Source organism: Leishmania mexicana, chromosome 22, assembly GCF_000234665.1.
Source record: "Leishmania mexicana MHOM/GT/2001/U1103 complete genome, chromosome 22".
Taxonomy (NCBI): domain Eukaryota; phylum Euglenozoa; class Kinetoplastea; order Trypanosomatida; family Trypanosomatidae; genus Leishmania; species Leishmania mexicana.
The window spans coordinates 123,395-147,475 of record NC_018326.1 but is presented as its reverse complement, the minus strand read 5'-3'; the positions used below and the strand labels follow the sequence as shown (position 1 = coordinate 147,475).

The 24,081-nt window shown below is 59.5% G+C and overlaps 7 protein-coding genes across 7 annotated transcripts; all 7 read left to right on the top strand.

Annotated features, from left to right (window-relative positions):
- Positions 1–966: 966 nt before the first annotated feature.
- Positions 967–1,791, top strand: LMXM_22_0370 (hypothetical protein, unknown function; the record flags this gene model as incomplete). The annotated part of the gene is made up of 1 exon (XM_003875444.1): positions 967–1,791. One exon carries the CDS (start codon positions 967–969, stop codon positions 1,789–1,791), a length of 825 nt encoding a protein of 274 aa, XP_003875493.1.
- Positions 1,792–2,535: 744 nt separating this feature from the next.
- LMXM_22_0360 (conserved hypothetical protein) lies at positions 2,536–3,567 on the top strand (the record flags this gene model as incomplete). Its single annotated transcript, XM_003875443.1, has 1 exon — positions 2,536–3,567. The coding sequence occupies one exon, from the start codon at positions 2,536–2,538 to the stop codon at positions 3,565–3,567; it is 1,032 nt and encodes a 343-aa protein (XP_003875492.1).
- Positions 3,568–4,753: 1,186 nt separating this feature from the next.
- LMXM_22_0350 (hypothetical protein, unknown function) lies at positions 4,754–5,506 on the top strand (the record flags this gene model as incomplete). Its single annotated transcript, XM_003875442.1, has 1 exon — positions 4,754–5,506. The coding sequence occupies one exon, from the start codon at positions 4,754–4,756 to the stop codon at positions 5,504–5,506; it is 753 nt and encodes a 250-aa protein (XP_003875491.1).
- An 833-nt stretch (positions 5,507–6,339) lies between these two features.
- On the top strand, positions 6,340–7,713 carry LMXM_22_0340 (methylenetetrahydrofolate dehydrogenase-like protein; the record flags this gene model as incomplete). The annotated part of the gene is made up of 1 exon (XM_003875441.1): positions 6,340–7,713. One exon carries the CDS (start codon positions 6,340–6,342, stop codon positions 7,711–7,713), a length of 1,374 nt encoding a protein of 457 aa, XP_003875490.1.
- A 6,106-nt stretch (positions 7,714–13,819) lies between these two features.
- Positions 13,820–17,014, top strand: LMXM_22_0330 (hypothetical protein, unknown function; the record flags this gene model as incomplete). The annotated part of the gene is made up of 1 exon (XM_003875440.1): positions 13,820–17,014. One exon carries the CDS (start codon positions 13,820–13,822, stop codon positions 17,012–17,014), a length of 3,195 nt encoding a protein of 1,064 aa, XP_003875489.1.
- Positions 17,015–18,620: 1,606 nt separating this feature from the next.
- On the top strand, positions 18,621–19,676 carry LMXM_22_0320 (conserved hypothetical protein; the record flags this gene model as incomplete). The annotated part of the gene is made up of 1 exon (XM_003875439.1): positions 18,621–19,676. One exon carries the CDS (start codon positions 18,621–18,623, stop codon positions 19,674–19,676), a length of 1,056 nt encoding a protein of 351 aa, XP_003875488.1.
- Positions 19,677–21,113: 1,437 nt separating this feature from the next.
- On the top strand, positions 21,114–23,150 carry LMXM_22_0310 (carnitine palmitoyltransferase-like protein; the record flags this gene model as incomplete). The annotated part of the gene is made up of 1 exon (XM_003875438.1): positions 21,114–23,150. One exon carries the CDS (start codon positions 21,114–21,116, stop codon positions 23,148–23,150), a length of 2,037 nt encoding a protein of 678 aa, XP_003875487.1.
- Between the last annotated feature and the right edge of the window lie 931 nt (positions 23,151–24,081).

Here is a 24,081-nt window from a genome sequence, read left to right as displayed (position 1 = left end):
GTGGAACTCCATTTTGGACTGTGTCCTGCGAGCGGGGTGAGCGGCATGCCCGCACACGCATGCGCACCAAGACAGATTCCAAAGGCCGGAGGCACACCGATGTGTTGGGTGGCAGGCAAGAGTGCGCGCAAAGGTGAAGGCGTGTCTCTTTGTACGCATGTCTGTTTAATGGACACACGTGTTGGGGGACGTGCGTGCGCGTCGTGTCGGCTCACCATGGAGACGCTGTGCCGGCGCGGGTGCGTGCTGCGCGTGCGCGTGTCGCTGTCTACGGCCGCAACGCAGTCGACATGGGAACGTGCGGTCGATGCAGGCGTCGATGATGGTCAGAGGCGCGGCATTTTTTGTTTTGTTTTGCTTTGTGTGTTAACGAGAGAAACGACAACGAGTGAAGGCGACGGAGACCGCGGAGACGCACGCTTCCTTATGCATGGGTTTCAGGCCTTCGCGGGTGTCCACTGGGCCGACGAACAGAGAGTCTGCCGACTCACGCACGCTTATGGTGCGGTGGTACGTTGGGCGATGCGGGTACGTCTCGAAGTGCATGGCGTCACAGAATGAACAACAGGAAAAAGGCAGTGGCCTTGGGTGCTGGAGCGCATTCCGCACAATGCAGACTTCGGGTGTAGGAGTCTGCTGCCAGCCATGACAAGGCCTCGCGTTGTGGCCGCCGCCTCCCCTCCCCCCTACCCCTCCCCCCGCGCCACTCGCGCTCTCGTTCTCCATTGAACCTTCCTTCCTCCCTTCACTATACAACCGCTACGGTCCCATCGCTGCTCATTTTGAGCGTGTCATGGCCATTCGCAGATACGCAGCAGGTAGAGGTCAGACGGCTCTGCACACGAACACATCCAACAACGCGCGCGCGTAAGGCACCAGCGCGCCCGTGCTAGTGCCATAAGCACAACGTGATACATCCCTGTGCTTTTCAGTAGCGGTAGTGAAGGCGAGTCTCGCTGCACTCTCATGAAAGACGCACCCTCCTTCCTCGATGCACTGCTTTCAGCCAAAAAGCTGCAGGCCACCGAGCTCTTCGGTCCGTGGGACATGGACGGGAATGGGCGCATCGCCATCGAGCAGCTCCGGCCGCTTCTCCGTAGCGTGTTTCCATCCCTTTCGAGCTTATCACAGCATGGCTCTCCCACCACCGTCGATCATCTGTCGGTCCCGCGGGTGAAGAGGGCGTACGAGAGCGTGACGGGGCGACCGTGGGCGCCTCCCCCACCGCGCTCGACGGCGCCCGCTTCAGCGAAACAAAGTCATCCTTGCTTGGACCCGATGGGCCTGGGACCCACGCTCAACGAGGTGCACGCCATCATTGACGTCTTGTGCGGCGGCGAGACGCAGGCGGAAGTGGCATCGACGGTAGACAGCCGTGACCGTGAAGAGGACGCATCGACGTGGCTTGTTGCGGCTCGCAAACGACCTTCATCGAACACGGCACCTTTCACGCTCCCGACTGACGCCACCGGGAGCAGCACCGTTGCCATGGGGCCCGTGCATCACCCCTCCCTCGCGAATGACGCGCGGGTTGCCTTCCTGTATGGCTCCATGGAAGGGATCTACCGTGCCCTCTGCCTCGCTGCCGTCTCACCGGGCGAGCCGGCGCCCGACACGCTTCCGATTGATGCAGCACACCTGGGGCGCATCGCGTGGAACGTTCATGCGCAACGGCTCAAGCTATGGGAGGGACGCGCGCTGCACCAGCTTCTGGCTGCGAAGGCAACCACCGCAGAGGCAGATGCCCACCTCTCTCTGGAGGCGTTTGTAGACCTCTTGTACGCCATGTAAGGAGGGCAGTTCTGGTGCGCGCGTCTGAGTGTGTGTGTGCCCACAGCAACTGAAGACCAGTGCACACCATTGTTAGAAGAGAAGGTGTGCGACCACAGAAGCATCCACAGAGCAGAGAGAGCAAGCGAGAGACGTAATCGTTAGGGCTCTCCCGCACGGGATGCGTGGCGAAGACGGGGCCCTGCTCCGCTACGTGATTCTGCCCACCAGAACCACGATTCCTACCGTACCACTGTTACCCAACCGCTGCCTGACGACGGAGTTTGCGTTCTCTGCCCTACTGCGTCTTCACCAATCCCCCTCCTCCCCCTACACACACAGCTCGCCTCCTCGTGGATGGCAGTCTTCCTCTCTCTTTCTATCACTTTCTGCGAGTGACCGGGCGCTGGTCTTCGCCGTCCTGTGCCCTGCATATTTTGTCGCGCCAGCTTCCTTCACGCTCCACCGTTCTCCAGCGAACGAATGTAGCGGGCAGTGCGAGCAACAGCACGCGCCCTGCTCAATACCTCAGACCCTCGCCCCCTCCTCCTTTTGTTCTGCGGCATCCCCCAGCACCATCGCTTCCACAAGAAACGCGTGAGGCCGGCAGCACAACGGGAGGGGTTGCGGCAACGGCGCGCTCGCAGAGAGCGCTTCAAGGCATCGCCCTAGCTCTACGCGTCGCTCAGTGCGCCGACGCGAAATAGTGGCCCTTAAATTGGATGCTGCAGTCAGCCATCGCAGCAGAGCTTGCCAAGTCTTGCAATGGTACTTCCGTCAGTGCTACGGGGCAACGGCGGTGGTGGTAGCCGCGGCTCATCCACGGGCCACACCTTGGAGACGTCTCTCGTCGGCAGTCTCGCAGATATCACAGGGAGCGACCTCGCTGATAGCACCCTCGGCGCCCCGTCCCTCACAGAGGAAGTGCTGCGCAGCAGCCTTGACCTCCTCGCCAAACGTCTTCGACAAACCCAAGCGCGGGAGGCGCGACAGCGCACACTCCTTGTGGAGGAGGCCCTGCAGCACTTCACCGACATTATCCGCCGTCACGTCGCCTACCTGGATATTGCGGCATCCTGCGCCGTCCTGGAAGCCACACGAAACGCGGAAGCACAGGCCAAGGCGCAGCAAGCTCAGCAATGGCAGCTGCAAATTTTGCAGGATGCGCTGCGCGACACCATCGCCGAAGAGGAGAAGCGCCGCAAAGCGCATGAGCAGGCGGAGTTGTCGGTGCGCAGGTCACTAGCGCAGCTGCAACGTTCCGAAGTGCATCCACTGCTGCTGCGCGAGGCCTTTTTTCGGCTTATGCATGCCGAGCACGTGCGGCGCTCCTTCCTGCAGCGGGAGGAAGCACGCGCGGTGGAGGCGATGGGGATTCCGTCCTTTATCTCTCTTCCCTGCCGATCGGCGCCTCATGACGCGCCGTTTGGGTTCGGCGGTGGCGGCAAGGCAGACTCCAAGCAGAGTGTCGTAGGACTGAGCAAACTCGATTTGATGGCCCACCAGCGGTGCCCGTTTCGGTGTGCGGCTGACTGCCCATACATGCTGCAGCGCACTCGGCAACTGGGCAAGCGCTGGGCGGCTGCAGTGGCCAGCGGCGAGGATACGCGTGCCACTGCGGCCTCGTTCCGACTCACCGATCGCCGTGCCTCTCCGTTACCCGTCTCCCGACTGTCGCAGCGGTGGCGAGTGGCTGGAGTAGGGATTACGGAGGTGGGCAAGCAGCGCGTGCGCAACGCGATGGCGATGGGGCACTACAGCGCCACTGACGAGTTTCTGCCTACATTACGCTTGTAGTCGAACCGGATGCGGCGCAGTGATGGTGGTGGTTGTGGTGAACGGTGCACCGCGCGTGCGCATGCAGCGGTGAATGCTGGTGGGGCCACAGACACTCTACCCTCTGCGCCTCACGGTTTTTTTGGGGGAGGGAGGGGGGCGGTGCTGCCGTCTGCTCTCTCGTCTGTCCATCTCTTCTTGTGCCTCCGTCGATTCTGCGCCACCCCGCCCACACGCACGCACGCACACACGCACTCGTTTTCACAGCGCTGCTCTTCTTCCTTCTTCTATTAGTATTTTGGTGACTTACAGTTTGGAAACCTCTGATGTACAACAACATGGTGGCGCACGTGGCTGATGCAACGGCCGGGAGCGGATATACGCGATGCATCCCCCTTTGCTTCTCGCCGTGTCTCGCCCTCACGATTCAACTGCCTTGGCTCTCTGACGTTTGCTGTTCGATGTTATTGCTTCGAGCCACACAGCTCACTGCTACTTGGACCGCCGATGCGTTCGGGGGCGCATGCATACCTATAAAAGACATACATACACACGCACACAGAAAAGGAAGGTGGCAAGGGGAACACAGACGACTACTCCCGATGGCTGTACACGGGGGACGTTTGCCGTGTGGGTGTCGGCGCTGCCAACTGTTTGCGTTGGCGCTGCTGCATTTTGTCTCCTTTTTTTTGTTGTTCCGGCTCTCGCGGGACGAGGTAGCCGTTCTCTCGTCGCGTGGCGACTCCGTTCCACCGCTGCGGTTGCCCCCCCCCCTCCCTCCCCCCTCCCCTTCACTTCCCGCCCCATGCAGCGCCACTCGACAATCTGCCGTCATAACGTTGGCGACGCCCGTGCGACGAGTCCACGACACCTGCCGTGCTCCCTCTTGACCTTGCGAAACTGCTTGTGCCACTCTCTCCTGCATTGCCCCTCTGTTTTCTTTTTTTTTGTGTGCGTGTGTGTGTGTGGGAAGAGGGAGGGACTTGCCTGCGGCGATTGCCTGCCATAATGCGCACACCTCTGTCGCTCTTCCATGGTGCGTGTCGGGCATCCGCCTTGTGCGTTTCTTTTCCTCAGAAGCAAGGTGGCACACACACGCACACAGACAGAGACAGAGCCGCGAATACATGTGCAACTCTTTCCCCACTGTACGACCGAACGGACGGCCTGCGCACTGCTACGTCGTCTGCTGAGAAGGGACGCAGGCATGGACTCTGCTGCCTCTGGTGTGCAGCCGTCGGCAGACGACGCCGTGCCTGAGGAGCTGCAGACGTTCATGGCAGAGCTGAGCCGTCTTGAGACGGCATCGAGGTCATGTGCGCAGCAGCTGGCCCGCGGAAAGGCAACGGAGCGGGAGCTGAGCGAGCAACTGGCGGCGGTTACCTACGTAGCGCAGAAGGCGCGACACGCAAGGTTGCAGCTGGAGCTAGACGCATCCGCCACGCAGGTCAGGACAGAAGGGGCGAGGCGCGAGGCCGCCGAAGATCGACGGCGGCTAAGTCACATTACCGCTCAGCTGCATGGCGTTAAAGCGCGCAGCATATCTCTTGACACACAGAATGAAGAGGAACAGGGTGTCAGCTGCCACGACATTCCGTGTGACGCCACAGTAGGCAAGACGGAAACAGCGATCACAGGGAGCATGACTACGTCATCGGACGCCTTCGCAGATGACCCCCAACTGTATCGCTCTCTCAGCTGCATCCATACACATCCACGGCTGTCACACGTTCTTCTCACACCTCTTGTGCGGCTACTCCGAGAACTGGGTCTGCAGTACACGGCAGCTCTCGACGACAAGCACCTAGCTGACCGGGTGGCGCCTCCGCTGCACTTGTTGTGGTCGTTGGATGCCTTTCAGGTGTGGTTGCGCGAGCGCGCCTGTGGTGCGCTGACGGATGAGGACATGCGCTCTCTTTTATTCATTGCAACGGTGGCAGATTGCCACGCCGGGGGCTGATGGACGCGCAGGATTCTTTCTCGACCAAACCAGCGTGGCGTAACACGTGCTTCGCGCCTCCTCCCTGGCGAGGGGCAGGCGATACGCGAGAGGGAGTGCCCGCTACCGCTGTTGGACTGCTACACTCAGAGAACATGGAACGTAACCATACAAACCGGCCAGGAAGGCGAGACGGAGCTGAGAAACCCGGCGTCGGACACACCTCAGTTGCGCACTCGGGGTGTGGAAGGTCGTCCTGCACGGGAGTGTGTTTGCGTCCGTGCGAAGCCGCGACGTCATGGCGATGCGTGCGCATGGTCACTGGTGCCTTTGGCGTTGTCCTTGACGGGAAGGGCGCCACCGCCCTTCGTGCGCTCTCTCTCTCGCACTGCTGTGGACCCTTTTTCTTCCTTCACGTTGACCAACCATGAGGAAATGTGGTGCGCACATGCGAGGCGGCACGTGGTCACGAACTCCTACGAATCCTCCCCTGCCTCTTGCTCCCTCGCTCTGTGTGTATATCGCTCTTCACTGCTGCACCACTCTTCCTCTTCTTTTTTTTGGAGTGGGAGGGGGAGGGAGGTGCTGCGCTTGGCTGGCCTCTCTCACTGCCTGCCTCCACTTTGTCTGTTTCACGTGCCCCCCACCCCCCCACCGATGTGCGCGTGCGGAACACCGCTACGTGTCTGTGGTCGTCTGCTGCAGCGCTGACACGACATCACATCACACCACAGGGCCGCATACTCCTCCTGTCCGCCCTCTCCTGATCATGTGCGGGTCTCTTTCTGTGGCTGCTTCTTCGTTCTGTATATGCATGCGTGTGTGTGTCTTCCGCTCTCAGTAGCGCGAATAGCATGGTCCTTTCGACTCTGACACTTCGTGGGTCGCGCTCGGCAGAGGTGCTATCTGGCGTGCCCATCAGCAAGGAGCTACAGAAGCAAATCCGCAACAGCACGTCAGTTCTCAGTCGACCACCATGTCTGGTTGTGGTGCTCGTCGGTGACCGTGCCGACTCGATCCGCTACGTCAACCACAAGAGGCGCACCGCCGCGGAGTGCGGCATTGAGGTGCGTCTCGTGAAGCTGTCCGCTACCGTTCAGCAGGTTGAACTTCACAGGACTCTGGCGGCCGTCAACGAGGACGTCGATGTCGACGCCGTCCTTCTCCAGCTCCCGCTGCCACCTCATCTGCGCACTCAGCCTGCGCTGTTCCACATTCACCCAGGCAAGGATGTGGATGGCCTCCACCCCTTGAACGCCGGCAGCCTCTCCATGCAGGATCAGCGGTCGAACCTGCATACACTTGTCGCGGCATCCTCGGCGGCGCCAGCATCACTCGTCGACCGGCAGGCGCAGGGAATGATTGATGAGATGCTGTTTCCGGCCGCAGGTGGCGGCCGCGACAGCGCCACACGTCACCGTTTCCATGAGCGCAACATTTTTGTGCCGTGCACCGCCCTCGCAATCCGCACAATGCTCTTCTCCTATCTCGGCCGCACGGAAAACTTCGCGCACTTGTTGCCGGCAGCCCACAGCAACGACTTGTCTATCGTGGAGGGGCCTTCAACGTTTCCGTCCTCATCTTCGTCGGCAACTACCGGCATCGTTTCCTCGTCGCCCCCGGAAGCCAAGCAAGGCCCACGGAGCAGCGCGAGTACCCAAATACCTCGCCGCCGCGACCTGCACGCCGTGATCGTGAACAGTAGCAGGGTGGTGGGGGTGCCGACGGCGGCGCTGCTGCAGCGCGCGGGCAGGTTTGCCGTCACTTTGTGCAGTCGCAGCAACTCGCTCGACACCATTCGACACGTCGCCCAACAGGCGGACGTGCTTATCACAGCGTATGGAGTGGGCGATGTATTCGACCGGTCGTTTGTTCGTGACGGCGCGATCGTGATCGACGCGGCCGTCAACGAGTTGCCGGAGATGGCGTACCAGGGGCAGGCAACGTCAGAGACGGGCGGCAGCGCGCGAAAGAAGGGCATCTGCGGCGATGTCGACATGGACTCGGTGTCCGCCGTTGCCGCCGCGATCACGAAGGTACCAGGCGGTGTTGGCCCCCTGACGGTGTCGCACCTGATGTGCAACGTGTTGAAGGCGTATCAGCTGCGACACGACAACGAGCTTTGCTACAACGACATCTACACAAAGCTCCTGAGGATGTACGGCACGCACGAGAAGGTGCGGGGCCATGCGCCGCCCCTGGGAATACCATCCATGGCCGCTCCGTGACAGGTGCCAGCGGTCGTAGAAGTGGTAGGCAAGCCGGGCAAGGCGGCGCTGCTTGCGTCACGCGTGGCGATCGTGCAGCCTGTCATGGTCATCTTACTCGATGAAGCAGGTAAGGCCGCGCTGGCGTGTGAAGCGAGTGCGGCAGCGGAAGAGGGTGATGCCAGCGACGATACAGGCGCCGGCAAGGAGAACTGCGGCGCTTGAGATGCATGTCAGGTGCTGGTTCTCGTCGTTGGCGCACAGGGCGCAACGCGCGTGTGTGCATAAAATATGTGAATGTGTATGATTGGGGGGGGGACAGGGACGGCGGTGCAGTGCGGGTTGGTGAGACGAGGCAGAGGTGGGCGGGCAGAGGGAAGGGGAAGAGACCAATGCCTCTGCGTGCATGTGCGTCTTACCCTTTCTCGTTGTTCGCTCGAGGAATGACGAGAATGCGCCGACTCCAGCTGCTGCGTAGGGTGTTGAAGATCATGGTATGCTCTTACACTAATGCCGAACTCTGTCATTCTCTCTCATGCCGCACTCGTGTGTCTGCATAGGCCGCCCACACCTTTTTGGTTGCGCCTCCTGCTTCTCCCCGTCTCCCCCATTTCCGAAACCTCAACGGACCCGTCTCTCACCGTGTCTGTGCGTCGCCACTGATCTCTGTCTCTCTGGGCGTTCTTCCACGTTCGTGGACTCAACGCCCCCCCCCCCCCACCTGCGGCGTGGCTGTCGACGTCCGTGCTGCGTGATGGACTCCATACACATCCATTCACACTCACGGCTCCTTCTCGTTTACGGGTGTCCTGGCCGTCGCTGTCGCGCATGCATCGACGCTCCTTTTTCTCGGGTGCGTTAGCTCTTCCTCGCCCTCTTTTTGCTCTGCTGTTACGGAGGCGCTGACGCGGTTGACTTTCGGGATGCCTTCCACGACGATGTCCTCTTCTCCGAACCACGCGACTCTCGGATCCTCCCTCAGCGTAGCTTCTCGTTTCCTTGGCACGTACTCGTCGTCTCACTGAGATTTAGAGACACACAGGACACCGCTAATCGCACTGAAGCTCTTGCCTCACGGTTTGTGTTGACGCACGGCACGGCCGTGCTTCAGGACCGCCACCACCGTCGCCGACTCCCTTCGTTGCTGTTTCTTTGTTCGCTACGACCGAGTTGGTCGTGGATCTGCTGAGATCGTGCCTTCTCCCTCCGTCCTCAGCTATCGCACTCATCAGCCATCTCGTGGAATCACGTGACGTGTGGTACCGTCGCGAAGACAGCAGGTGTCCTGCGCGGCCGATGAGAGCACAATGCACGAAGAGAAGAGAACGTGAGAGGGAGCGGACGGCAAGGTTTGCGCGAGGCTCCCTGCGGTGAGCACATCCTTTCGTCTTTGGTCCTGCATCTCACCCACCCGTTACCGCGCACATACACATCTCCATAGACACCCGCGCGTCATGGGAAGACTTCTCCTCGTTCCCCGTCCCCTTTCTTTTCTCCATCCGCACATCTTCAGCGTGCTGTCTTCTCCAGGCAGCGGTACCACCCATATAGAAGGCGCGCACGCTCTGCCTCTCTCTCTGGGCTCACACAAGCCTCACCTTCGTCGTCACCGCCTTTCTAATCATTGTCGCTCACTGTTGGGTGTGGCCGTTCTGTGCTGCGTCTCTTCTTGTCGGTGCGACGTTCACATTCCGGTGACGGACCTCCTCCCCCCTCCCCACTCCCACACCCCACCCCACTCAAGCAGGTGACGAAACAAATCGCTTCACACACACACACACACACACACACGCACACACGCGAAAAAAAAGCCCCCACCCCCAAAAAACAACAACGAGAACGGAGGAGGAGTAGACTGAGTAGACGACAAGGAGGGGCTACGCCACTCGGCAACAGGAAAGGGATAAATAAATAAACGGGGTAGGGTCTCTGATAGGTGTATATCGGCTGACGTGTGCTGGTTCGCCTGCCAGCACTCGTGTGTGTACTTTTCGACGTCATTGTGCCTGGTTGGGCTCTCCCCACGAGAGGGCCCGCCAAGGAGGACGGAGGACACACGCAACAAAACGGAAGGAATACGGTAAATCCGCGGATCTCTCTCTGCATTTGTTGTTGCTGAAGACGGTGCGGAGGACTCTCACGTTCGCGTGCACCCAACAGCAGCAAGGCTCTCTCTCTGAAACACAACGCCAACGCCGCCCCGCAGACGAGTGTGTGTTGTTTGTCAGATCCCTCCCCCTCCCCCACATCCTCCTCCTGACATTGCGCACGCATCATTCCCTGACACTGACACCCCACCAATCACCACCAACCCACCCTCACCCTCGCAAACCTCATTATTTATACACAGCCAAGCGCGCTTCCGAATAGCCGCCTCTCGTTTTTCTACCCCACTTTGTGCGCCGGCTGTGATATTACATCAAAATTGCCTCTAGTGAACGAAATACTGTGAGGTGCACCCCTCTCCCTTCCCCCCAGGCACCACCTTTCACCGAGAAACCGACACGCAAGGCAACGCACCTTGGGAAGCATACTGTTGCCGCGGTCCCTCCCCCCCTCTCCTCCCCCCATCCCGAACTCTACTCACCCCTCTCCCCATCCCTCGCGCTGTATCTGCTTTTCTTCGTCTTTGTTCAGGACTGTTTTTTTTGTTGTTGTTTCTGTGTCTTTTTTTTTCGTTGTTGTGTCTCTGGTTGCTTGCCATTCCCTATTACCCCCATCTTCGCCTCCTCGCACGCACCTCCACTTGCACCGCCGCATCCTCTCTGCCCGCCTCCTTGCTGCTCCCTCGAATTTGTTTCTCCTCTATTTATTTATTATTTTTTAAAAAAATTTCCTTGTCGCTTTCGCCTTCCACATTTGCTGGCTTTCTTCCTCTCGTTGTCTTGTGCGTGTGGGGGTTTCCACCTCCGCCCCTAACCTCTCCTTTTATTTTTTTACATTTCACTTGTGTGTACGTCTCTGTCTCCCACTGTGTGTTGCGCGCGCGCGTGTGTGTGGGTCTCCCCCCCCTCCCTCCCTCCCTCCACACACACAACGGCGAGGGTCTTTAATCCTTTCACCCAGTACCAAAGCAAAACCGTGCAGCCTCGTCTCCCATCTTCGCTCCCATCGGCCCTCCTCTCCCTCCCTCCGTGTGCGTGCCGCTGAGTCTTCACTGCCAGCCCTCACGTGTCATCGCACGTGCTTGTCGTTTCTCCTTCAACGGTATTGGAGAGGCCCTCGCGACAGGAGTGAATCGCCGAGGGTAGTAGAGCGAGAGAGCGAGAGCGAGTGAGAGAAGAGGGTCTTGTGGCGGTACACAGGTGCGTCTGTGTATGTGAAGAGAGCGGGTGTCGGTTCTTCCTCCGTTCGTTTGGCTCCGTTGTTTCGCTGTGCTTCATCGTTGTTGTTGTTGTCTCTCTCTGTATTGTTGTTGTTGTTTGCGTGTTCCTTTTGGCTGTTTGTTTGTATTGAGTGCAGGTGTGACGATCAAGCGTTTACCGTTTCGTTTTTTTTTTCGGTCGACGGTTGGTTGGTTGGTGTGGTGTGTGTGGTGTGTGTGAGGTCGGTTGTTGGTCTGCCTTGGAAAACGAAGTTCGTTGTTGTTCTTTCTTCTTGTGGTTTTCTTTTACTTCGGCCGCCTCTTCCCCCCATCATTTCTTTTTCGTTTTTTTTTCTTCTGTGCCGTCCTTTTCCTGTACGGGTTTGTGGGCTGCCTCATCTTTAGCGGATACTCTCACGTTTGTACTACGACGACCGCGTTGAAACGGCTGCCACCCTTTAGTTGCTCTTATTTTTTTTCACAGAACAAGATAGACGACTACGGACACGCGAGCGCTCGCATACATATTCCCGTCTTGTGACTTTCACGGTGGTGTTGCGCGCCAACTGCTCTGACACACACATAGAGAACTGAAATCGCTACCGCACCCAAAGCAGAGAAACGGATTCATCTTGCCTCTCCTGCATTGATCGTCATACTTTTGCCCGTTTCGGCGTTCTACCGGTGCCCGTTCTGCTTCTCCGGCTCGCTTCCCATCTCTTCTTGCGGCTGCCTCTACAGTTGCTGTTGTGTCCACATCTGTCGCTGTTTCCATTATTCGCTCCAGAGCTGAGCAAGAACAAAAAGAAGAAAATAAAATACGCAGGCGACAGCGCGAAAGGCTGCACCTCCTCCTCTTCTCCTTTGGTTGTCTTGGTCTGTCACTGTTGCTTCCGTGTCTCTGGCCTTGCCTGTATTCGGCTGTTTTTTTTTCTCCTGTCACGCGTTGTCTGTCTGCACTCAAATCCGTTCTTGGCGGCACCCTTCCCCCCCTCCCCCACACACACCACACACACCACCACCCGTCGCCTTCACCGACAAGGTACAGGAGAACACGTCATCACAAACATACGTGACCGAGAGAGATAGTGTGGTGGAGGTCCGCATTTTTCTTTCTTTGGCTTTCTGTTGTTGTTGTTTTTGTTCGGTTTTGCACGTTTTTTTTTCCTGGCGGTGTGCGCGTGTGGTGTGCGTGTGCGGTGTGGGACCCGTTATCGGCTCTTTCTCTGCGGAGGCGCGTTTGTGGGTATGTCTGCGTGTAGGAGCACGTGCAGCATTCAAGCCTCTCCGATTCTCTCACTCCCCCACCTCGTTACTTCACTGCAAGTCCGTCTTCTGTTCCATCTTCAGCTTCTTCTTCCACCCCTCCTCTCCCTGTCACTGTAACTCTTTTGTTGTTTCTGAACTACAGAAAGCGTTTTGTGTGTGTGTGTGTGTGTGGCGCGCTCTCTCCTCCTCCTCTTCCTCCCTTTCCCTTTCCCTTTCCCACAACACCACAGACGTATCTCAGCTCGCCACGAACAAAGCTGGAGACGGAACTACCTTTAGCTGTATCACTTTTTCCTATTTTTTTTGTGTGTGTGTGGGGACCCGTCTAGTTAATTCGGGGCGCCTCATCGCGCCCATCGCGCCACCCTCTAGCCCTTCCCCGCACTTCTTGTTCTTTCTCTTCTCCTCGGCCCCCGCTGCTCGTATTCTCTTTTCACCTTGTGTGTGTGTGTTTGTGCCTGTGCGCTCACCGCAAGTGCTGCGCTGGTGCTTCGTCTTTTGTGTTGCGTTGTTGCTTGCATGTTCTCTTTGTATTGGCGCCGCTGCCATCTTGATCCCTGCCTCTGTCCTCCCTTCGTCGTTGTCGTCGTGTCACGTGCGCCGACTTCCGCGATCGGTCGGCACTTTTTCGTGTCCTGCTGTGTGCGCACTTTTTTTTCGTTTTTTTTTTCGCTGCCTGCAGTATCTGGTGTGCGTGTGCGTGTGCGTGTGCGTGTGCGTGTGCGTGTGCGTGTGTGTGTGTGTAGCTGCACTACGTGGGCTGGCAAGTGCTGCTGACTTGCTTGGCGGGGCTTTGTCCTGTATCCGCCACTCGTGCGTGTGCTTGTCTGGTGTATGGGTGCATCAGTACGGAACCAACAGATCGCGTGCACAGCACTGTCTACTCTTTAAACTCGAAACAGATCAAACACACACACACACACACATACACGCATCCTTCTCGTTTCTCTACCTCTCCCTCCCTCTCCCTCGCGCACCCGCGGACCTTGGCGTACCGTGCCCACTCGCTGACGGAGAACCCAAACAACAACAAGACAGACGGACGGACGGGGCGCCATCTCTTTGTGCTCCTTTCGATTGTTGCTGCCCTCGCTTCCCAGTCCATTTTTTTTGTTTTCTCTCGTGTGTATCCTCTGCGCTCCCCCTCCCTCCCTCCCTCCCTCTTTTTTTTGTGCGTGCCCGGCTGTGTGTGCGTCCCACTCCACTTCTCACTGGCTGCCGAACCTTGTCCCCATATCCCTTTCCTCGCCTCTTCCTCGAGCTCGCACTTTTCCGCCGACGTCTTCGCGCCTTTCCGATCAACAGCACCACCAAGAAGCAGAGTCTATCGCTGCTTCCTTGTACGTCTTGCCATTACTATCCCTTGGTGCAGTTGTGCTGTGTTGGTGCTTTTTCTTGACCTTCCCCCCTTCCCCCGATTCAACGCCCTTCGCTGCCTCTCTGTCTGGGCTGTCTGCTCCTTGTACCTATTTGTTCTCGGTGAGTGGGTGCATTGGCGGGTACACCTCTTCCGCGGTCTGGTAATTCGGTAGCTCGTTCGCTGTTGGCACAGCCATGGACTCGACTCGGAACTCTACACAATGTGGGGCGACATTTGTAGAGGTGAGCGCAGTAGCCAGTGAGGGCGCCGCGCCAGACGCGCATCGACAAGGTAAGGGGTGCCTTACGCCGTCGCACATACACTGTGCCCTGCCGCGGCTGAGCGCCGCGTCGGTGAGCACGGTGGCCTCTGTCGCCTCACTGGGGGATGATGTGCCGGCGTCCGTCGTGGCGAAACTGACGCCCCTGTATTCCTGCCCATTGCCGCTCGCCAAAGCATACCCGACTACTGAGAGCGCGTCGTCCATGCCGTCGAGCTGTGGTGCCACCACGGAGACAGAAAACCGCTTCGGTGACGCTCAGAGCCACGCTGCGGCCACCCCACTTGTGCCACCAGTCTTGAAGTCCTCGTCCTCCCTGCACTCGTCGCTTCCCTCTGCCTCCGCCATCGCCGTCGGCAGCGCGCGACGACTGACTCCAAACAGCACCTCTTCCATGGACGGCGCATGGACGCGGTCGCGCAACGTGGACGGGCCGAGAACGATGTCTCTTCGGCTTTCCACAACCTCACCCCACACCCTCCACGGGTCAGTGTCTTTCCCCGTCCCCGGTGAGGAGAGCGTGCCGCTCGTGGAGATGGACAGTCACGTGGAGTCGAACAGGACCACGCCCTTGGCGGAAACCTTTTTGACCCAGGTGCCGCTACCGCAAGAGGACGTGACAGCTTCCTCATCGCAGCCCTCGTCGCCTATCGCGGTGGACCGCACGGCTGTGCCCTGCACGGTGATGCACACATCCAGCAATGCTGTGGAAGCGCAAAGGACTGCTTCACCCGTGGTGCCCACCCGTGGAAGCCCCATCGGCTTTGCCACTGCGACAGCGATGCGATGTACACCGCAGCGACGCAGTCGCTCGTTCGACATGCCGCTCCCCATTGCCAGCGGCGTGACTGGCGGCAGCTGCGATGACTTATCAAGATGCTACGCAGAACGACGCGAGCTGTCCACCATCACCGCTAGTATTCGGACAAGTGAACACTTCAACGAGCGCCTCGGCGACGCGCACCGTCCGCCACCGTTCATATACCCGTCGGAGCCCACGGCAGCCTTCTCGACGCTGAAGGCGTCAGTGGTAGGCGTCGCCGTCCCCGCTGCGGCGCATTCCAACAACAACAGCGGCGGTGGCGTTGCCACTTTTAGCAGTAACACAAGTACAAACGGAGGTGATGCCGAGGCACAGGTGGGCACGGGCATTGGACTGCGACGCACCATATCCTGCGATACCCTGGCTTCTGTCAGCTCCTCGCGCTCCAGGCCGGTGCTTACGCCCGCCGCGGTTGGCCCGCCGGAGGCGTCTGGCGCCGCGTCTGGTACAGCGTCCACCACCATGACGAGTGTAACGTACACACGAAGAAATGTCTGCCTCGGGGCGCTGGACTTCCACGGCAACCCGGTCACGTCTCTCTCTTCGCTGCTCGTGCAGATGTCGCTGCGCTCTGGCGACCACGAGGAAGCAGACCCGTCTGAGGCGCGTCTCGGCGCGGCTTCTCCTTACCCCCTAACTCAGCAGCCGCAGCAGCGAAACACGCTATCCATGCAAAACTTAATGGTGCATACACAGCAAGTGGGGCAGATGGCGCCAGAGGACAAGGTGAAGCGGTTTCACGCGAAGCCGGACGGCGGCGCTATTGCCATGTACAGGGCAACGGGTACGACGATACCCCGGCGGCTCCGCACCTGCACCAAGCCCTGCTCCACGACATCAGCCGCGTCTGCCTCGGGTGCACCGCCGGCCGGAACCGCCGCCGCGGCTTCTGCACAGCAGCAGGTCGGCTCACTGAAGGACGTGTTGCAGGATTGCAATTTTCTCTCCCTCAAGGACGTACTGAGCGCCATCGCCGACACGCATGTGAACGAGCTGCGCGAGGCGCAGCAGCGGTTGAGCAACACGCACGCTGGCGGCAGCGATGGTAAAAGTACCGACGGCCGTGTAGCCTCCACGGCGCCCGCGTCGGTGGTTGTGAACGCGCTCTCTGCATGCGTAGCCTCGATGCCATTGAAGGCAGAAGAGTTTTCAGCGGCTGCATCCACCTTCTCTGGAGGCATTCAGCCGAGTGTGACGTGTCGTCTCGGCGGGGCGGGGTCGGAATGGGCATGCACTTCCAGCGCCCGCGAAGGCGATAGTGGCGTATGCCTGAGCACAAGCCCCAGCACTGACGCGACGTGTATCTCAGCCCTGCACCCCTCAGTTAGCTCGCTTGACGCACAGCAGGTACTGACGCTTGCAGCGGCCATTACGGAGGCCTCACTGAACCTCGACCGCAGTGCTGAGGCTTCTTTCGGCGGCTCGACCACAGCGGCCGCCGTCAGCGCGTCATTCCCGACCTTGCTCGGCGAGACTGTACCCGCTGGTAGTGTCGCATTGCCTCCGTCCGCTATTGCCACGCCGACAAGGGTGCAGTCGGCCGTCCTATCGGGCTCTCTCATCTCATCAACCCACGCAGATGCAAGCCGCGGAGTTGCCTCCACTTCAGCGGCGTCCACGGATGGCGTCTCCGAGGCTTTTGATTACCGATGCGATCCACTGGAACACAAGGTGCTGCTGCTGCAGCCGTCGAGCGACGGCGTGGATGGCGTTGCGCGGAGCGGAATGTGGGAGTGCCCAGGGGGCCGCAGCTTGCTCTCACCCTCCCCTCTGGCGCTGAAGGTAACTGCAGCTGCGTCTCCTGTGATAGTCACCTCGTCGGCACCAAAACGGTTTGCTGCGGCAGGCTCGCCCTACTTACGCCAGTGCGGAGGACGGTACGTTGCTAACTGGCGCGGTCTATCGTCGGGTGAGGAGGTTCCAGGCAAGACAGCGGTGCCGGGCACCACTATCGCCGTTAATGCCGACCCCCCGCCGATGCTGCCGCGGCTGGCGGAGACTATGATGAGCGCAGACTGCGGCATGTGTGCCAGCAGTCGCGTGGGAAAACAGGAGGGGGCTGGTGTCTCGACCGTGACTTGCGACAGCACCCCTGTAACGAGGGCCAGCATCACTGCCGGAGACACTTTGCCCATCGTCGGTGATGGTTGTGTGATGGTTGAGTCCATCCCCTTCCGCTCCTTCAACGACGAGCTTCACAACGTGTCGCAGCTGCGGCACTGGGCCCGAAGCATTGCGCGGCTGGAGCACCTGCAGCCGAGCACCGAAACCGAAGTCATCACATAGAGGAGAGCAATGTTTCGAGTAGACTGTACTTGTGTTGACGAACCTTGTGCAAATATTTTTCTTTTGAGGGGTGTCGATGGAAGAGAGGGCGATGTAGGTGGCCTTTCGCGTCTCTCTCTTCCCCGCGACGTTGCCTCAGGCGCGTGTGTGTATCTGTATGGGTGGGGTCAGTGCATGGTTACGTTCCCGACGTTTTATGCGCCGATGAAGGAGTGGCGACCTTTGCGTGCTGCACTGCATCTGAGCGTTTTACGAGGGTGTAGGTGCGACTGCAGGGGCAACGAGAGGAAGCGAGGGACACGCGCTAAAAAAAATTCGAATGCGCTGATGTCTGTCAAACCAGCCAACGGGGAGTATCCCACACCATCACGCGCGCCGCGGTGCCTTTTCGCTTCTGTTTTTTCCGCTTGGTCCACCGCCCCTCCTTCTCCTTCTCCGTCTTCCGTCGACGATGATGCCCCGATGCTCTTTGATTCGGTTGCTGTTCTCGTATAGCGCTGTCCACAGCCGTGGCGCGGTCTCGCTCCTTCTTTCGCAAGCGTTTTTTTTTTCGGCTGCTGTTTCGTGTTGCAACGACCCACCACACATCAGTGACGGCCGCCCGCCTTTTTTTTGTTTCTTCTGTTCTGTTCCGGAATTCCGCGGTGGATCTCTTTTTTTCCTTTGCTTCTCTTGCGCGTCGTCGCTGCCCGTGTCGCATCCCTTTCCTACCCGTCGCACACACACACACACACACAGACATACCTTCGTACAGGGACCCTCCTCCGCTCTCTTCTGCCTTGCCTTGTCTGCGTGTCTCTATGTATGCTTGTGCCAGCATCGGGAACTGCGCAAGCAAGGGAAGGCACAGGCGAGGCGGCGGTGCAAGGCAAAGCACGAGATGATGCAACAAAGGGAGGGAGGCTGAAGCTGGGGAGCGGGTGCAGACACGGGGAAGGGCAGAAAACGCACGCACGTGCAATGTACATTAGACACCGAGGACTGAGAAGACCAAACTAGGTTCATGGCCCACACGCGCACATAATAGAAAACCGAGAACACCGCAACAACAAGAGCAATAGACAGGAAGGTGCAGAAAAGGTGTCATCTGTCATTGGGTCTTAAAGGAATGCTTCCTAGCATATTCCGTCACCACGTGAAGAGGATTTTTTTGTTTTTGACAGACCTCTTCACGACAGCCACACATGCACTCTGCGTTGTGATTGCCATCCTCTGCACTTCTCGGTTTCTGTGTTGACCACGCATATGTGCAGATATGTGTAAAACTGCTTGCTGAGCCCCGTTTGAGGAGGGAGGAGGGGTGGTGGTGGTGGGGGCACGAAGTGAAGATAGGGGAAGACCGCGAATAGTCGATGCGCGTGCGTGTGCTTCGTGGTGGCGGGACACTCTACCATGCCGTCCTCGCCTCCCCCCGTCCCTACCCACCTTCTCCCAGTCGCCTCTATTCAGTGCTTTTCTTCCTCGCTATGTTGGCTTTCCGTTCTTTTTATGCATCTTCTAAACGCAGGAACATCACATGCGCACACACGCACACACACACACACACACACACCGCTGACCGAAAGAGAAGACCGAGAGACGACAAGCAAAGGAAGCAGGAGGCAACATGGACGGCGAAAAGCTCAGCTCGATCAACACGCTGCGCACACGCTTTCCGGCGCTGACCGTTTCAGACGCCCGTGCGTTGCTGGAGCGGCACAACTGGAATGTCACCATCGCTGGTGCAGAGGCGGAGCGAGGGGAGCGACAACGCAAGAAGGCAGCCTCGGAAAACTACTTTGTGGGCGGCGGGGACAAGGGTAGCGGGCAGCAGGTCATGGCGCCGTCAGGGGAGAATGTTTCCGACCGCAGCGGTGAAGTCGGTAGCGGCAGCGGGGTGCACTCCATGATCGACCGCATTTTCCGCAAAGCGGAGGTGGAGGGGGCGAAAGCGAGCGGAGGTGGTGGCGGCACTGGCGTCGAGGATAATGAGCCGCGTGCCTTCTACGGTCGAGGTCAGCGTCTCGGCTACACCGCCAACCCCAGCCCATACGTCGCCTCTACGCTGCGCGCAGAGCGGTCCGTTTGTGTAACAGTCTACCGTAACGGATTTGAAGTGGACAGCAACGGGTTTGTGCCGCTCAACAGTGACGAGGGCCGCCAGTTTGTGGAGGCAATGGACAAGGGCTATGTGCCGCCTTCTCTCGCCGCCAAGTATCCCAACACGGACCTGACGGTGAACCTGCGCGACTGCCTCCAGGTAGACTACGTCCCACCTGCTTACATCGCCTTTCAGGGTCATGGCCACCGCCTTGCGGCGCCAAGCAGCCCCGCCGCCTCGTCTGCCGCACCAGCAGATGCGCAAGCGTCTACCACGGCGGCGGCTAGGTCGGGTACGCCAGCCTACGATCTCTCTCGCGCCGTGGAGGTACGTAGCGATGAGGCGACGTCTTTTGTGGTGCTCCTGAACACGCGAGGGGAGCGGCGGCAGGTACAGGTAAACCCGGAACGGCACACTGTGGAAGACCTCTACAACCTTGCCCATGCCTATCAGCCGGAGCTGCAGAATTTTATCCTGGTCGAGCGCGGGATGCCGCCGCGCCGCTTGGAGGCCTCTACGCGATTGCAGACAATTGCGCAGGCGAAGCTCAGTCGCGCCGTTGTAGCCCTTCAGCAGCTGTGACAGCGGTGTGGAAAAAAGAGACGCCAGCTCTGCAACAAGTGCACGTGCGTGCGTGTGTGTGTGTGTGTGTGTGGATGGATGGATGGATGGATGGATGGATGGGGGAGGGGGGATGGGGGAGGGGGGAGAGGAGTCGTGCAGTGGAGGGTAAAGGGCTTGCCATCAAACGGATGTTCTCCATCCTTGCTGTCAGCAAGACCAACAACCTATGTCGGCTCTCGGCACCCACCTCCCCCACCACTCACTCGTCACTGAGGCACCCGGTAATTGGGTGCAGCTTTTGCTCTTTTGTTTTCGTGCGAAATGGGGACGGCACGCGCCATCGTCAGCGTCCTTGCAACTTCCTCCGCGGCGTGTCCTCTAACCCCCCTCCCTCCTCTTACTTCCACACGCAGGCTTTCCTCACTGTTTGGCGTTGCCGTCTCTGTTTCGCATGAGGGCATCAGCCTTGGTTCAGTGATTGTTCTCCTCTCTGCTTAGGGCACGCCTTCACGACTCCCCTCAGGACAGTCCCTCCTCTCTCTTTCCGAGTGTGGTGTGCTCTGTGTTTGCATACGTGTGTTTACGGCCACTTCCGTGCGCCGTGTTGCGCTCGAAAGGCGTGCTGCGAAAGCCGACAGCGGAGAGTGGGTGCGAGAGATAAAAGGAGTACATCCACACTGTTGACCGAGTGGTCCATACACGCCACCGCGCTCAAGGTCGTCGCAGGCCGTCGGCGAATTGCAAACACACACACACACATACACGCACACCTACTTGGTTGTGCACGTATGCAGGCGCGGGCACTCGTGCCCGAACGCGTTATGCTCGCTGCAAAGAAGCGCGCGTCGAGGGTGGACTACGGCGAGGGACGAAAAAAAAACGAAAGGGAAACGGAGGTTGCGGGCATGAGTTGCCGCTACCGTCTTCGCCTTCATGCTTTGTCGTTCATTCTTGCCGCCCTTCCTCCTCCTGCCTCTAGTCCACGTGGTGCGGCCAGCTCCCCTCCCCCTCCTCCTCACGCCACCTCCCTTATCATCATCATCATCTACTTCTTTGTGCGTGTGTGTGTGTGTTGTGTTGGTTTCTGTCCCTGCTCCCGCGCATTCGGTTTTGCCCTCGCCATGGCTTCCTCCTCCGGCTCCGGCTCACTTGTATCCCCCACCCACGCGCCTGCCTATCCCCGTGCGTGATGCGACCTGTTTTGGAATCATCATCGCCGTAATGCATCATGTCCATCATGTCCATCATGCCTCGCATCCACACAACGAAAAGTGGCTCGACTCTAATATAGGTCCCATCAAGGCGCACCTGGCGGCTCGCTGCTGCCCTTTCGTAAGCGAACTCGCTACACCCGCCAGCCGCACACACACACACAAAGACGGAAAACAAAGAGAGCGCTGCTACGAGCGCTGCATATCTTGTCGACACCGCGGCAGCAGTGACAGAGGAGGCCGGATGCGGCCATGTCTTCCCCGTTTGCGTGCGTGTCAAGACACTCGTAGCGCCGCAAACGGACCCCTGCAGTACTACACATCCGGCAACTGGGCCGCGCTCCGCACAAATGTGGCGGTCTCGCCAAGGGCAACGGTACAGGAGCTGCTGGCACCATCGCTTGTGCCCACACGGCACTATCAGCGAAGTCTCCCCAAGTTGCCGCTGCCGGCTCTTCATGACACACTCCAGCGGTACCTGACGGCTGCGACGCCTCTTTGTACCCCGCAGCAGTTTGCCTCCACGAGCGCGACTGTAGCCGCCTTTCTGAAGGGTGAAGGGCGCCACATTCATGATGAGCTGCGACGCACGGACAGAGCAAATCCGCACACGTCGTACATTTCTTCTGACTTGTTCGAGCAGACCTTGAAGGGGCGGAGCGCGCTACCGCTACGTTCACACAGAACGTGGCTTGTGCGGCCAGACCCGGAGAAGCGAGACATGCTGGTGCGGAGCGCCTACTGGCTCTGGGCCTCGGTGCACTTCTACAAGCTGTACCTCGATAATCAACTCCGTCCGGAGGTGCGGTACGCTGCTGATGGCATCTCATCGAAGAGGAGCGGCTACTGGACCGCCGAGTGGTTCCAGCGCACGGCGGCGCTGCTCCCCGACTATGTTAGCACCCCGTTCGTCTACGGCGCCTCGCTAGGTGTCGCGCGGCCGCTGGATATGTCGCAGTTCGACTGCCTTTTTAATTCTTCGCGGATGCCCGGCGTCCTCCAGGACGAAATCAAGCCTGTGGGCTTTGTGCCCCATGTATTGGTGCAGTACCGCGGCCATCAGTTCCAGATCACGGCTGCCGATGCAGACTGCGTGCCGCTTTCCATTGATGAGCTGTACGCTCAGCTACGTGATATTGTGCGCACGAATGTAGTACCGCCGGACACCGACGTGAGCGTCTTCACCGCACTGCCACGCACGGAGTGGAACGGGGCCCGGACGACGCTGTTACGCAACGTCATCAATGGCAAGAGCTTGGAGGCGGTGGAGGAGAGTATGTTGGTGCTCAACCTCGACGCGGACGACGAGAGGGATGTCATGGTGGACCCAATGTCCCCCGTGGGGGTGACGGCCAAGTCGCCCTCCGTGCGAGCTGGGAACCGTTGGTGGGACAAGAGTCTGTCGGTGTCTGTGAACAGCCGCGGCGATATTGCCGTCTTGGCCGAGTCGAGTTGGGGCGACGGCGTGGCAGTGAGGCGGTACATCAACGATGTATACGCCCTCAGCCGTGCAGCGCACAGCCATGTGCTACGGAAGGATGCGCCGGCCACGCACAGGCTTCGCCAGCTTCGGTGGCACGTCCCAGACGAACTCGTGGATGTGGCGCAAAGAATCACGAGGCGCGTGAGCAAAGACCGCGAGAGCCTCGATGTCGCCGCCGGGGTGCTTGACATTGCCGCAACCCCAACTCCTGCCGTCGAGGCCACAGTGCAACTGGCGGCACAGCTCGCCATGTTCCGCGTACACCACCAACAACCGATGAACTGCGTGCAGGGCACAGACATGCATTGCTATCGTCGCGGCCGCAGCGAGCAAATCTCGCTCACGACGCCGGAGAGCACCGCGTTCCTGCTGAGCATGCGCTCGTCAGTACGAGAGACGCAGCAAGCAGCGTGCCACGCGGCCTTGCAACGCTACAAGGCAGAGAAGAAGGCCGTCAGTCGCGGTAGCAGCACCTACAGCCACCTGCTGGCTTTGCGCCTAACGGCGGAGCGCTTTCTTGGCCGAGTTCCTGACTTGTACAACGACCCTGTCTTTTCGCTTGTCACGGGACCTGCGCTGCGCTTTGAGATGGTCGAGGCGGAGTCGACCTATGGCTGCGGCTACACGCTCCACCCATTCAGTTGCCACCTCACCTGTAGCCGCACTGGATCAACTCTGCTGTATCAGGTGACAGCACCACCCCCATCGTCCATAGGCGCTGCCACCTCAAGCGCCGCCTTTGCAGCAGCCTTTACGCACGCCTGCCAGGAGGTGTCGGCTCTGCTGGCGCCGGGCTGATGCGGGGCCGTTACAAGGGAAACGCGAAAGCGAAACTGGAGGCATGATGTATGCACGGGCTGCTTTCCTTTCCCTTGTATGCAGCCTCACCTGCTCATCAGGCGAAAGACGAAGCACCTCCCCCCACCCCCGCTATTCCGCCATCACCTATTTGGAGTGCGCGACAACCGTAGACTGCATGGGTGAGCACCTGCGTAGAACGAAACGGGGAGCGCGTCCGGGCTTCTGTGGCCGTCCTCAGCAGCTATCCTACCAGTCGCAAACCTGTCACACGCTCGCTTCGCCATGCTCCATCGCCCCCTCCCCTTATTCCTTCCCTTCCCATCAACTCTAGCGGTGCCATACTGCAAGGCCGGCTTTATCAGAGGAGGGAGGGGGGAGGGGGCGCAGAGGCGTGGCAGAGGCAAAGGAAACAATAGGGCCGGCCGGGGCAACCTGTACTGTCAAGCACGCATATCGGTCGCTACATTCTGAATCCGTGAGGGCACCGCGGCAAACGGGGGGGCAGGGAGGGCTTTCTCTTTCTCGTGCGCTGCGTGTGGGCTGCCCCGCCCACCTCTTGCACATTTTCTGTTGTTCTTCGTGGCCGTCTTCCCCTCCCAGCAGCGTTGCGGTGCGCTTCTCTGTGCCCACCCTGTGCTGCATGTAACAGGGCGACGCGTCCTCCACGACACCAACGAAATCCGCCGATTTTCGGCACCCGCGCGACGCGCACCTCTCCACGCCTTGTCGCGTGTTTGTGTGGGACGTGTCTCACAGCTTGTGCGACACTGCGCTGTCCGTGTCTCGTGTGCCGCGCTTCGTGGCCCAAAGTGCCGCGGCGCCTTTGCGTCGGCGATCGTAGCCATACGCTGTGGCTGGGAAGGAGGCGTGGGTGGTGGAACATGTGCGTGCGTGCGACTGCGCTTTGTCGGCTTTCACACGCCACCCC